Source organism: Balaenoptera physalus (assembly GCF_965194825.1).
Source record: "Balaenoptera physalus genome assembly, chromosome: 16".
NCBI classification, from domain to species: Eukaryota; Metazoa; Chordata; class Mammalia; order Artiodactyla; family Balaenopteridae; genus Balaenoptera; species Balaenoptera physalus.
This window is the reverse complement of record NC_138898.1, coordinates 23,365,018-23,379,554: the sequence shown is the minus strand read 5'-3', so window position 1 is coordinate 23,379,554 and position 14,537 is coordinate 23,365,018. Positions and strand designations below refer to the sequence as shown.

The following is a 14,537-nucleotide window of genomic DNA, read 5'->3' as shown; positions in this document are numbered from 1 at the left end:
GCTCTTTGTCCATTTGTCTCCATCTGTCTCTCTGCACGTGTGGTTCCTGTCCCCCTCGCACCGTTCTGTCGCACCATTGCTGCCCCTCTCCCCCATCACATGCTCTCTCCTTCGTGCCAATGCAGGCGTGCTGGTCACCATGACAACAGAGACAGGCCCAGATTCTGAGGTGAAGAAGGCTCAGGAGGAGGCCCCGCAGCAGCCTGAGGCAGCCGCCGCAGCTACCACCCCTGTGACCCCCGCAGGCCACGGCCATCCCGAGGCCAACTCCAATGAGAAGCATCCGGCCCATCAGGACGCTCGGCCTGCTGAACAGGTGTGTGCCTGAGAGCACGGGATCCCTCTTCCTGCCCAGCCCGTCCTCCAGGAGGGAGGAAAGAAGGAAACTGAGATGTATTATTGACCCATTACATGCCAAGCACTGTGCAGGGGGCATAGTGTTCATTTTTATAATTAATTCTCTGAGACCTAAGAAGGTAACTGTCGATTTCCCCATTCTACACTTGGGGAAACAGAGCCTCAGCAGGATGAAGTGAGTTACCCAAAGTCACATTGCTATAAAGTGACAGAAGTGCAAGTCAAATCTAGATCTGATTTTGAAAATCGGTGTTCTTTCAACCTTATCTTCCTATCCCCCAAGGCTGTCCATTCTAGCGGGGCAAGCCCAGGGTGACTGCAGAGCAAAAATTCATCACCCTAAAAAGAGACAGGGGGCTTGGGGGGTTCATCTAGCCATTGAATTCACACCTCCCCTAATTCACAACTGGACCAGAGAGGGCAGGGACTTGGCCAAGGTCATTGAGGATGTCAGTGACAGAGTTAGGACTAGTGGGCAGGGCTCTGACCTCCCTTCCCTCCACTCGATCAGTCCCAGCCTCATGCTAGACCCAGTGACAGACTGAGAAGGAGGAGACCATGTCCTGATCCCTCATGCACTGTTCTAGGCAGATAGGACAGCTCTGGCCTCTGGGTGTGGTTTTCGTGGGATGCTCCCGCCTGCAGGGGAGCAGTGGACCCCTCGTGTGAGCCCACCCATTGTACGCAGGAGCTCTGGCTCTCTTCCTGCACACACCCACCATAGACCGTGGTCACCTGGGGGGAGTCTTAGAGGGCAGTGGCTCTCATTTTGGGGTCTGTCTGAGCCCCAGCTGCATCCTTATTGCATCTCATTTGGATGAAAGGCTATGGTTTCTAGCTCGCTGACTAAACCCTTCCCTTGGTTGGACCTGCAGAGCCTAGACATGGAGGAGAAGGACTACGGGGAGGCCGATGGCCTGTCAGAGAGGACCACGCCCAGCAAGGCCCAGAAATCGCCCCAGAAGATTGCCAAGAAATACAAGAGTGCCGTCTGCCGAGTCACTCTGCTCGATGCCTCTGAGTATGAGTGTGAGGTGGAGGTAGGGAGCACCACAGGCCCCGTCCCTGGTCGACCGTCCTCAGAGCCAGGACAGGCCTCTGTGCGCATTCAGCCTGGGCCAAGCCAGAGGGCGTCCACTCTTCATGGAGGCCTGGACCACTGCCGCGTCCTGGGGAGATGACCCGGCCAGCCCTCCTGGGCACAGATGGTGGCACCGAGGCCCGCAGAGGGCTCTTCTGATTGCAGATAGTGTTAGGCGAGGCACAGGGCTGGTGCCAGGAAAGGGCTTCTCAGGGTGGCTGTACCTTGGCAAGGAGTCGCCGTTTCGGGGCTGATCTGTAGCCTGGTAGGACCTGGGCTCTTTCATCTCGCCCAGCAGACGCTGAGGTTTCAACCAGAATCATTTTCATGTATATAATGGGTGTGGAGGAGGGTTCTTCCTGTGAAGCACCCTATCCAGGGCACCAGGACAAACTGGTCACTCGAGGCTTCCGTGGTGAGGTGTCCCCCAGGCATAGGGAGGTGGCCCATTGGAAGGACCCTCCCCCCAGGCTGTGGAGACACCCTGTGGCATGGCTCTGGCCCACAGTGGGTGGCTGGGCAGACATCTCCTTTCTGGGGTCAGCCCTCCTGGCCCCACATGTAGCATCTCCCTTTCCTGTACGGGCTGGAACTCCCACCCGAATTCTGAGCTCTCACTCGCCCCCTTCGAGGTTCTGCCCCGGTCCAGGCACCATTCCTGGCCCGTCCAGGTGTATGGAAGAGTCCAGAGGGTGGCCTTACTGCTGAGAGTGACAGGACCCACCTCCCTTTCTCCCCCGATCCCTGGTCTTAACGGACCGACTTCTGAGGCCTGGGAGGCTGGCTCTGTCGTCTTTGCCGGGTTGGGTTTGTTTTTTTTTTTTAATGTTTATTTCTTCCATAGAAAGGTTGCAGGGTGGACACCTTGCCTACTCCTGGGCAAAACAGAGGGATATCTTCTCCCTCTTCCCTCCTGCCCATGGTGGCCCCAAGGTGCTGTTTCAGCTGCCCTAGAAGAGTGTAAGGGTTTGACCGAGGCCACTCTCTCTGAAGGTCTCCTCCAGGCTCAGGAATCCCTTGGTTTTCCAGCTACTCCCCACAGTCAGGCCTGGCGCCAGTCCCCGGTGGCCTACCCAGACCTTGCAGGGACCCCACCCGCTCCCTGGAGTCCACTGCCTCTTTGGGTAGTGACTGCTTCACACGCCCCCTGCCCCGTGATCTCTTTATTGATGCTTATCCTCACCCCTGTGGGTTTGGGGTACCCAGCCAGGTTCTGGGCTTTGTCTTCTGAATCCTCAGGCCCAGATGGTGTTCAGAGAGGTACCACGCCTTGCTGATGGGAGTTGGGGGGAGAAGGTGGCTCGAACGGTGCTGCTTGCAACTGAGGCTGATTTAGGCTCTGTGAGCCCCCGTGGAACCTCACTTGTGGCCTGGGTAGAGGTGATGCTCCCTTAGTGTAAGGGGAGGGGCCAGGGGAGGAGAGTCACGCTGTGACCCTGAGTCCCAGGCCCTCCCCTCCTCCCCTGCCCATGTCCCTCACAGGTCAGGTGGCTTGTCTCTTCCTCTCACACTCAAAACTCAGACTTTTGGTTTTCTGCTCCTTGGGTCCAACTTAGCCTGTTTCTCCTAATCACTGTACAGGAAGGAAAAATCAGTCACTCCCCCACCCCACTCTGGCTTTCCCCCAAGCAGGTCTGAGTTCTAGGAAGACCCCAGGAGGGCTTGGAAGAAGGCAGTTGATGGGCTAGGCATTAGTGTCCCCCCAAGATTCCTTAGGACTTGGAGAGCAGAGCCAGGTGGGTGGCAGGAGTGCTGAGATCCTCCCTAGATGCTGGAAACCTCTTGCGGGTTTTCACGTTGTCCTGGTGGAGCCTGGGACATCTCCCCGCCCCACCCTGAGGTGTGTTCCGGCCTCACGGCAGCTCTGCTCTTCTCTTCAGAAACACGGCCGGGGCCAGGTGCTGTTTGACCTGGTCTGTGAGCACCTCAACCTCCTGGAGAAGGACTACTTTGGCCTGACCTTCTGTGATGCCGACAGCCAGAAGGTACCTGGGCTGGGGAGCGGGGCTGGCTGGAAGGCCTGCCCTGGGTTGGGGGGTGGATCTCTTCCCTTAGGCCCCCATTGGCCTGGCCACATCCCATGGCTTCCATCAGTTCTCAGATCTTCATTAGGTACCTTCTGTCTGCACGCCTCCAGGGCTCAGCCTGCCCTGTCCATCCTCAGTTCTCTGTCTCCCCTGTGCCCCTGTCCTTCCTTGGGGGCCTGCAAGTCAGCCTCAGATGGGTATCTGGAGAGCCGTGGCATGCCTTCCTGAGGGAGCTGAGACACTCACCCCCAGCCCCTCTTCCCCACCCTTGGGAAGCTCCTGCCTGAGTTTCCTTCTTCCCACCAATCCCACTACAGCTGCATTACCCGTTCACTGTGCTGCCTCCAAGCAACGCCAGGCCCAGGGCCCCGGGTCCCAAACCCTGAGTGAAGCCAGGCCTCGTTCCCTCACCTCCCAGTCCCAGGGGAAGGGACCCAGACAGCTCAGCCAGGGAAGGGTGTTCCCAGCTAAGGGGCTGTTGGCAGGCTATTTCGGGATGTTTCTCTCTCCTAGCCCTACCCAAGTCCCCTTCTCCGTCTCCCTCTAAAGAACTCTATCTTCTCCTACAGAACTGGCTGGACCCCTCCAAGGAAATCAAGAAGCAGATCCGGAGTGAGTGACTTGCTGTGGTTGGAACTGGTAGTGGAAGGGTGGAGGGGGGGCTCCAGGCCTTGAGGGCCCCAGTTTTGTTGCTCCTTCCTCCTTTGGGAAGTGCGTTCGGACCCGTGAGTTTGTTTGCTGTGTGTGGCAGATCTTGGGGAAGGCAGGGTATTGTTTTATAGATGAGGAGCCTGAGGCCTGCACAGGAGGAATGACCGTCTGGAGTCACCCAGCAGGTTAGCAGAGGGATCACAGCTGCCTTCAGTATGTCAGCCCTAGAAGGGACCTGCAGAGTCATCTAGGACAAGGGGACAAACCGATGGCCTCAAAACAGCCACCCTTCTGTCCAGGGCCAGGGCGGGCTTCGGTGGTCAGTGACCTTTGACTCAGATCAGATTCCTTGTCCCCACAGTACTCTAGGCCACTCTGCCAACTGAGAGGAGTGAACGTGTCCTGTGTTTAATGATGGGTGACTGAGGCCCAGAAAGAGGCAGTTATTTACCCAAGATCACAGAGTGAGGTATGGGCCACGCCAGGTCCTGAGCCCTGGCCTCCCAGCACCATCCTGCACTCTCTTCAAGGCCTGGGTCGAAGACAGATGAGCAGGCCAAAAACCTGTCTTTTCTGGCCCAGAGGAAAAAAGGCATGTTGGGAGGGGCGGGGCAGCCTTCAAACGCCAGAAGGGGGAGGTAGGTGGCCTCAGCCAGGGGGCATGCAGTGAGTGGGGACTTGGAGCCTAGAGGCAGCGGTGCCTCCACTGGGGGCTCCTCCCCTTGGCTGTGCTTGGGCTTCCTGGTCCCCTGGCTGGAAAGCTATAGCCAAGCCTGTTGCCGTGACAGCAGGCAGCTGGGCCTTAGGGATGCCAGCTGACTATGCAGGAGGGGGCTTGAGGGATGCTTCCTGCAGCCTCCTGTCAGTTGGAGATAAAGAGGCAGGCTCACGGACAGAGCCCCCTTCTCTGGGGCCAACAGGGTCCTAGGCCTGGCCTTTATGCTGTCCCCAGGAACCCCAGCCCAGCTGGGAGGCCTGGCTCTCATGCCTGAAAGAATTAGAACGCACACCGTGGCTGAGAGTGTTTGAGAAGGACCAGGACCTTAGAAAAGAGAAGCTCCTGACAGAATCTTTGGGTCTCGGCTCCCTCCCCAGGGCAAGAAGTGATCCCCTCGGGTTATGAAGGAGCAGGGCTTCCTCCTTTATTTAGTAAAGCCACAGTCTCTGTTCCTACCCCTGCAGTTTCCACCCATTCACCCCAGTTCTGGCTTCTGGGGCCCCCACAGAGCAATTTTTTACCCACTTTCTTGATCTGTGACAACTCCAACCTTCTGAAGGGGGCACCTGAGTCCTTATGTCCTGGCCTTCAGAGTTGGGTATATTTCCTCCCAAATCTCAGGGCCCATCACCTAGGGCACTGGGGGCAATTCCTCCACCTCTCTGGATTCCCGCATCTCCCTAGCAAGTGGATTAGTGATTACTGCCTCACTAGGTGGGGATGAAGGTTCAGTGATGTGAGTGTGGACAACAGCCAGCACATAGTAGGTGCTTCACATAGTAGGAGGCAATCTGGTGTGACGGTTAAAAGGACAGACGCGGGAAGTAGACCGCCTGGATTTGAATCCTGACTCCATCACTACTTCTCGTGTTATTTAATTGCTCTGTGCCTCATCATCTGTAAAGTGGGGGTAACCCTTATCTTTAGGGTTGTTGTGAGGATTAAATGAGTTATTAGGTGTTCAACACCTAAAAGGTGCCTGCTCATAGTAACACCCAGTTTGTATTAGCCATTATTATTATTATTAATTATTACCATTATTCTCTCACTCTCTTTTCTTCTTGGCTGTGCTGTGCGGCTTGTGGGATCTCAGCTCCCCGGCCAGGGATTGAACCCTGGCCATGGCGGTGAAAGCCCGGAATCCTAACAACTAGGCCACCAGGGAACTCCCCCATTATTATTCTTGAGACAGGGATTGTTTCCCCTTGAGGCTGCTGTTTCCAAGGAGTCAGCTGCAGTCAGGAGCCTAGGTTGTGGAGTCATATGATCAGAGGCTAGACCTGTTTTCTATCGCTGACTAGCTGGGTGATCCTGGGAGAATGACTTAACCTCTCAAAACCTTCATCTATTAAAAGGAAAGTCTACCTCAGGATCATTATAAAGATTAAATTCCAAAAACACGTGTAAAGTTCTTAGCAAGCCAAGCGACCAGCACTTAGTAAGTGTTGGAGACATGACAGCTGTATGGTGAAGATGGCGATGCCCACAGGGACAAGGATGGTAGTGATGGCATGGCCTCCAGCCCTTCTGTCCACAGCCCTGCCCTGGATGGGCCTCTCTTTCTCACTTTGTCAGAGGTCCCTTTAGAGCATGGAGCCCAAAATGTCCCAGGGGTGGTCTGACCATTGTTTTGGATTATGGCCTTTCATCAAGGCCTCCTCCCTCCCCCCCTCTTCTTAAGTGGTCATCCCTCTTCTTGGTTTGCAGAGCTTGTTTCCAGCTGAAACCTCAGCGTTTATTTTTCTCTACCTTGTAAATGTGTACCATTGATTTTTCATATCTAAACGTGGAGGTTAACATTTACCCCTGTGAAATGTTCTTTGTTACTTTTAGCCCATTATATTTGCTTTTGGGTCTTGTTTATAATCCAATTCTGCCATCTGAGATGGAGTCAGCATCATATAGGGCAGAGTTTTGCAACATGTTTTCTGAGAAACTTTAATCTGGAAGGATGCCCTGTGACAAATGGATGCAAACAGGTCAAATGGATTTTCGAAACTCTTGAATGCATGTCCCCCTTCAAGAGGTGCAATGCACAGTAGCAGAGTGAGGGCTCTGAGAAGTCCAAAGTTAGGAAACCTGTTTAATGTGGTATTTTCTAGATTAATTATCTTCCCATTAATGTCCTGGGGCACAGACTTTGGTGTAGAGGGAAGAGCATGGGCTCTGGATCCAGGTGGCCTGGGTCTGAACCTCAGCATTGCCACTTCCTAGCTTGTGACCTTGGACTGGCCACTTTACTGCCTGGGCCTCACCGTCCTCATTTACAAAATGGGTTTAATCATAGGACTTACTTACAGGGATGTTGTGAGGTTTAATGAAGCAATGTTTGTAAAGTAATTAACAGCATGCCTGGCATGCACCATTGTTTTCTTTCTTTCTACCTTCCTTCCCACTGCTAGTTCACAAGTCTGTTAATCTGGGCCTCAGTCTCCTCATCTGTCAAGTGGGAATAATGTGCCAGGGTCTCTTATTGGATTGTCCTAAGATGATTGTTATGGGAAGACTGAAAAATTGCCCATGGCATGGTGCATCTGGGCCACCCACGGGGGAGATGGGGCCTCTCTGATCTCTCCCCCATCTTCTCCTCTCAGGCAGCCCCTGGAATTTTGCCTTCACAGTCAAGTTCTACCCCCCTGACCCTGCCCAGCTGACAGAAGACATCACAAGGTGAGGGCTGGGGAGGGATGGTGGTGGAGGGGGATGGACACAGAGCCCTGGGTGACACAAGGTGGTATATGGGTACATGACGGCAGGTGCAAACCCAGATGCCTACTGAGGCCAGGCAGACAGCATCAACAAGGGAAACCAACTCAGTGCAAGAGAAAGTGATGCAAACAGAGTGGTTGATGGTAACTGACCCTTGACTTCAGAGGGAGAGGTGTCACGGGGAACAGTGGGGCTCAGTGTGAATTCAAGAGGACAGATGCCGCTTAAAACAGTTGCTGTTCTGCTCGGGCAGTCACTGCCATGTGGGAATCAGGCCTGATAGTTGGAGTGAAGCTAGAGATTTGAGAGTAAAAACCACACTTTTTAAATATTGGCAACTAATTTAAACTGTTAAAAAGCATGGTGTGGGCCATCTCTGGGTAGGATAAACCAGACATGTCTGAAGGCTGATGTGCTGGCTGGACCACCAGGTTTTAACTTTGGGGATAGGAGGGATTAGAACACAGATGCCTTTGCAAGTGGGAGTTTGGTCCTGTGTGCTACTCTGTGCACATGGCAGGTGTGTGGGAGTCAAATGAGGCATGTGACCACCCCAGGGAGGCAAGCCCAGGCTGCTGGGGTGAACGTGGATTGTAGGTGCAGGCCTTGTGCCTCAGTGCCAATAGATAACAAGGCTTAAAGATTAGAAGGGGGTGCAAAGCATCTCTCAGGATGAGACCTTCCATGGGGCTCATCCTGCCTCTGAAATCCAAAACAGGGAGGGGCCTTTCTCTTTATCTAAGCCCCTTCCAAAGAGATAGTCTTACTTTACAATATCCTGGGGCTGTGTCATCCGTGTACTGGGCCCTAAACACCCACCAACCATAGGATGTGGCTTGGAGTTATTCCTACAGCAGGAGAGGGAGCTACTAAGCCATCCTCTGTCTCCCATTGGGTCCCTCCTTAATCTCTGCCATTTGCCAGGCAATGGGCCAAGGTCAAGATACCGACTCTGGCCTTGGGAGATAAAACAGATATCCCTGGAATAGATCAGACCTGAGGCCTTGGCCTCATTAGCCCTGCTCTAATCCCTGAGGTCAGCTTGGGACCAAGGTGGCAGCAGCAGGGTCTAAACTTCATTCCCGAAAGGGCTGAGAGCTTTAGACCAATACAGCCCCCATCCCCTGGTCTTGCCCACTGGTGCCTCTCCTCTTTGTGCTGGTCCCTGGACATTGGGCCTCTAGGGACACCAGGAAGGAAGTTAGCCCTGCCCGATGTGGCTGACCTCAGAGGATGGGGTGATAGTAGCAGCTGATTTAGTCAAAAATATTTAGAACCCAAATAAACTGGTCAGAATGACAAAGTGACTGAAATGAAAGACTGATCAGTGTGTTTGGTAATGATTTCTGAATTTGGAGACTTTTGAATGATATACTTATAAGCCCACACTCGGTGCCTGTAATGTTTGAGCTGCTGCTGATTCTGAGCCTCTGCCGTGGCTCTGAGCACACACTGAGGCCACATGTATTGTACTTTTGGCCAGAGCTTCAGTTCTGACTGCAAAATAATGTCGTGGAGCAGTAAAAACTATACTAAGTAAAAGCCACTTAAAAGGCAAAGAAACAAGTAATTGGAAAAAAAAATGGTGAAACATAGCAAAGTGGGCAAGGAGGTATTGCAGGCTGAGCATGAACTGGAATATTAAAAAAAAAATACACAGTAACTTAAAAAGCAATAAAAAGTGCTTTGAAATGGTTCTAAAAATTGTAAAATCATCCAAGTGTGCATGAAAGTTATAAAAAAAATCATGGCCTAGTGGTTGGAAATGTTTCTTTTAAACCAATTTGGACAATTCGTTTAAAGCTGGAGCCAAATAAAAAAGTTTTGAGAAAACATTGGCAAACAGTTTTGTCCAGACAGTGGAATATGGTGCAGAAGTTAAAATGAATAAAGTCAGGTCACGTGTGCTGACATGGGAAGGGCTCTAAGGCACATAGTTGGGAGTGAAAAAGCAAGCTATGTGGTCAGATATAGCATTTGATAGCATTTACATGGTAAAAACACCTATGAACCAAAACCACATGCATTTTAAAAAATTTATTTTATTGAAGTATAGTTGATTTACAATGTTGTGTTAATTTCTGCTGTACAGAAAATGATTCAGTTATATATACATATATACATATTCTTTTTCATATTCTTTTCCATTATGGTTTATTATAGGATATTGAGTATCGTTCCCTGTGCTATACAGTAGGACCTTTTTGTATCCATTCTATATATAATATTTTGAATCTGCTGATCCCAAACTCCCATTCCATCCCTCCCCCACCCCCTCTCCCCTTTGGCAACCACAAGTCTGTTTTCTATGTCTGTGAGTCTGTTTCTGTTTCATAGGTAAGTTCATTTGTGTCATATTTTAGATTCCACATATAAGTGGTATCATGTGGTATTTGTCTTTCTCTTTCTCACTTCACTTAGTATGATAATCTCTAGTTGCATCCATGTTGCTGTAAATGGCAATATTTCATTCTTTTTATGGCTGAGTAATATTCCATTGTATATATGTACCACATCTTCCTTATCCACTCATCTGTTGATGGACATTTAGATTGCTTCCATGTCTTGGCTAATGTAAATAGTGCTTCTGTGAACATAGGGGTGCATGTATCTTTGCTTAATTACAGTTTTTTCCGGATATATGCCCAGGAGTGGGATTGCTGGATCATATGGCAACAGTATTTTTAGTTTTTTGAGGAACTTCCTTACTGTTTTCCATAGTGGCTGCACCAATTTACATTCCCACCAACAGTGTAGGAGGGTTCCCTTTTTTCCACACCCTCTTCAGCATTTGTTATTTGCAGACTTTTTAACGATGGCCATTCTGACCGGTGTGAGGTGGTACCTCATTGTAGTATTGATTTGCATTTCTCTAATATTTACCAATGATGAGCATCTTTTCATGTGCCTATTTGCCATCTATATGTCTTTTTGGAGAAATGTCTATTTAGGTCTTCTGCCCATTTTTCGATTGGGTTGTTTTGTTTTTTTCGTTATTGAGTTGTATGAGCTGTTTGTATATTTTGGAAATTAAGCCCTTGTTGGTTATATCATTTGCAAATATTTTCTTCCAGTCCGTAGGTTGTCTTTTTGTTTTGTTTATGGTTTCCTTTGCTGTGCAAAAGCTTGTAAGTTTGAAAAAAAAAAAAAAAGCTTGTAAGTTTGATTAGGTTCCATTTGTTTACTTTTGGTTTTATTTCTATTGCCTTGGGAGACTGACCTAAGAAAACGTTGGTATGATTTATGTCAGAATGTTTTGCCTATTTTCTTTTCTAGGAATTTTATGATGTCCTGTCGTATATTTAAGTCTTTAAGCCATTTTGAGTTTATTTTTGTGTACAGTGTGAGGGTGTGTTCTAACTTCATTGGTTTACATGCAGCTGTCCAACTTTCCCAACACCACTTGCTGAAGAGACTGTCTTTTCCCCATTGTATATTCTTGCCTCCTTTGTCGAAGATTAATTGACCATAGGTGTGTGGGTGTATTTCTGGGCTCTCTGTTCTGTTCTATTGATCCATATGTCTGTTTTTGTGCCAATATCATGCTGTTTTGATTACTGTAGCTTTGTAGTATTGTCTGAAATCTGGGAGGGTTATGCCTCCTGCTTTGTTCTTTTTTTTTTAATAAATGTATTTATTTATTTATTTATTTATGGCTGCATTGAGTCTTCATTGCGGTGTGTGGGCTTCTCATTGCAGTGGCTTCTCTTGTTGTGGAGCATGGGCGGGCTTCAGTAGTTGTGGCTCACGGGCTGTAGAGTGCAGGCTCAGTAGTTGTGACACATGGGCTTAGTTGCTCCGCGGCAGGTGGGATCTTCCCAGACCAGGGCTCGAACCCGTGTTCCCTGCATTGGCAGGTGGATTCTTAACCACTGCGCCACCAGGGAAGTCCCTCCTGCTTTGTTCTTTTTCCTCAGGATTACTTTGGCAATTCTGGGTCTTTTATGGTTCCATATAAATTTTAGGATTATTTGTTCTAGTTCTGTGAAAAATGTCATGGGTAATTTGATAGGGATTGCATTAAATCTGTAGATTGTTTTGGATAGTATGGCCATTTTAACAATGTTAATTCTTCCAATCCAAGAGCACGGGATATCTTTCCATTTCTTTGAATCATCTTCAATTTCCTTTATTAATGTTTTATAGTTCTCAGCATATAAGTCTTTTACCTCCTTGGTCAGGTTTATTCCTAAGTATGTTATTTTATTTTTGGTGTTATTTTAAAAGGGATTTTTTCAGCAATAATGGAGCTTCTGCATGTAGAGGATTGGTAACTTGTTCCATGGTGGCAAGAAAGAAGTCTTTTTTTTTCTTGCTGTATAATGTTTCAGTTTTAATAATTTTGAAGCACTTGGATGCATTCAGAAATTAAAAATAAAAACCATAGATAAAAAAATAAAAGGGATTTTTTTTTTTTTACATTTCCTTTCTGATATTTCATTGTTAAGTGTAAAGAAATGCAACCAATTTCTGTATGTTAATCTTGTATCCTGCTGTCTTGCTGAATTCATTTGTCAGTTCTAGCAGTTTTTGTGTGGCATCTTTAGGGCTTTCTATATATAGTATCATGTCGTCTGTGTATAATGACAATTTTACCTCTTCCCTACCAATTTGGATACATTTTATTTCTTTTTCCTGACTGACTGCTGTAGCAAGGACTTGAAATACTATGTTGAACAGAAGTGGTGAGAGTGGGTATCCTTGTCTTGTTCCAGATTTTAGCGAGAAGGCTTTCAGCTTTCACTGTTGAGTATTATATTGGCTATGGGTTTGTCATAAGTAGCTTTTATTATGTTGAGATATGTTCCCTCTTATACGCACTTTCATAAGAGTTTTTATCATGAATCGATGTTGAATTTTATCAAATGCTTTTTCTACATCCATGGAGATGATCATGTGAAAACCACATGCATTTCTATACGTCCATGGAGGAAAAAGGTCTAACACCACAGGGATAACAGGAGTGACCTCTGGGGGAGGGAGTTAGGACTGAGAATGGACATCAAGAGGAAATTTAGAATTATCTCTAAAGTTTACATGTTTCCCACAGTAAGAGTATATTAATAGTATAATTAAAAATACATCACATTTTAAAAAAATGGTTAAACCAGCAAAGCAGTCCTAATTTAGCTTGAAAATGAGTTAGAAATTGAAAATGTTCCTATAGTAGGAAAAATCCCTCAAACTTAGAAATGAACAAAAATGCTTAACGTTGCATGAAATGTTACATAACCATCTTCTAGGATACACCCAAAGTATTAACACACGACATGCCAGTGTCTGGGAGCATTCCTCTTCTGCTGCGCTGAGCGTTGATCAGTTGGTGCTGATGGATCGGTGGGCAGCTGTGTTTGGGGGAATCTAGGGAGGGAGTGGCCCCCGTGCCCATGCCAGCTCTCCCCTATGTCCAGATACTACCTGTGCCTGCAGCTGCGGGCGGACATCATCACGGGCCGCCTGCCCTGCTCCTTCGTCACGCATGCCCTGCTGGGCTCCTATGCCGTGCAGGCTGAGCTGGGCGACTATGATGCCGAGGAACATGTGGGCAACTATGTCAGCGAGCTCCGCTTCGCCCCTAACCAGACCCGGGAGCTGGAAGAAAGGATCATGGAGCTGCACAAAACGTACAGGTGAGAGGGCCTCCGCCCAGGCCTCCCCATGTTCCTTGCCCTGTTGGACAGAACCTTCCTGGCTAGGCCACCGGATCGTATGCTGTAAGTACCCCACCCGGCTCTGCCGCTAACATGAGGTGTGTCTGAGAGCACATCATCTCATCAGATAGGAATGATGGTAACTTGCTATGTGACCTTAAATGACCGCTTGGGACCTCAGGTTCTTAAGCTCTTGTACTGGTGTGGTAATTCCCTGTCCTTGGTCTCTTTAACTGCCAATTGGAGATGATAATAATGATTGTGTCCCTGGGTAAGTGTCCTGATGTCTCCGGGCATAAGGTTCAAAAGTTTACATTCTAAAGCCAGACCATCTGGTTCACCTTTTGGCTCTGTCTCTTTCTAACCGGGGGATCTCGGCCTGGTCATTTCACTTCCCTGTGCTTTTAGTTTCCTCATTTCTTTAATGTGGGCACTAGTAAAACCTATGCTGTAGGGTCCTGGAGGGGCTAAATGGTGCCTATTAGAGACACACCGCATGGTGGCTATTATTGTTGCTCTGGTATTTGGGACAGGAGAATTCACTGTGCAGGATGTTTGGCGTCTCTGGGCCCCAGGCATTAAATGCCCATAACACCCCCTCAGTCATTGTAACAACCAAAATGCATCCCCCATTTCCAAATCCCTGCTGTGAGAGTGATACTCGCTTCCTGGGGGGACCCCTGGAACTAAATGGTCCTTTTACGCTGGAAGTACTTTGGACTCTAAGTCCAGGCTTGTCAGGGAAACCCAATGTGATAAATGACATGGAAGTGCATTGTAAACTGTAAAGTGCTATGCACGTGGGAGGGGGTCTGGTGATATTATCTCATTGCTAATGAGGATGGAGGGAATGAGGAGGGTTGCGTCCTGGGGAGAGAGGCCATCTGGAGAGAGGCCCAGGGCCAGAGGTGGAGGGATCATGTACGTGGGGAAGAAAGCCTGCTAGGGTGTGATGGGACATGAGGTCTGGGTGGCAAATGTGTCTCTCAGAGGCTTGCACACCAACTCTGATTGGCTAGTAACGGCTGCTGTTGTGTTGTGTTGAGCAGGATACTGAAACCGTGCAGCCGGTTAGCAACGTCTGCCTGGGCTCTTTGTCATCCCTGTTGTAGGCAGCAAGGTGTGTTAAGGATTCGCAAGAGTCCTAATAATTCAGAGAGGGAAGTTCAGATCAGCGTGGGCTGGAGAAATCCTAACGGCCATCCCTTCAGCTGCAACAGCTCTTTTGACTTAAAGCAGATTGACTTCCAGTGTCCAGGTATCCTGCACAAAAGCTCCCCGAGGTAGACAGAGCACAGGAAACTGAGGCTATGAGACAGATGTAAGCCAAGTGGCTGGGAACA

General features: G+C 49.0%; 1 protein-coding gene across 32 annotated transcripts in view; it reads left to right on the top strand.

Annotated features, from left to right (window-relative positions):
* Nucleotides 1-14,537, top strand: part of EPB41L1 (erythrocyte membrane protein band 4.1 like 1) — a 136,499-nt gene that overhangs the window by 81,006 nt on the left and 40,956 nt on the right. For all 32 annotated transcript variants that reach the window (XM_082430050.1, XM_082430029.1, XM_082430035.1 and 29 more), the window contains 6 exons: nucleotides 126-316; nucleotides 1,233-1,397; nucleotides 3,319-3,423; nucleotides 4,035-4,077; nucleotides 7,429-7,504; nucleotides 12,955-13,173. In XM_082430050.1, coding sequence (XP_082286176.1) covers nucleotides 140-316; nucleotides 1,233-1,397; nucleotides 3,319-3,423; nucleotides 4,035-4,077; nucleotides 7,429-7,504; nucleotides 12,955-13,173 — 785 coding nt within the window. In that variant the 5' untranslated portion in view covers nucleotides 126-139. The remainder of the gene's footprint in view (nucleotides 1-125; nucleotides 317-1,232; nucleotides 1,398-3,318; nucleotides 3,424-4,034; nucleotides 4,078-7,428; nucleotides 7,505-12,954; nucleotides 13,174-14,537) is intronic.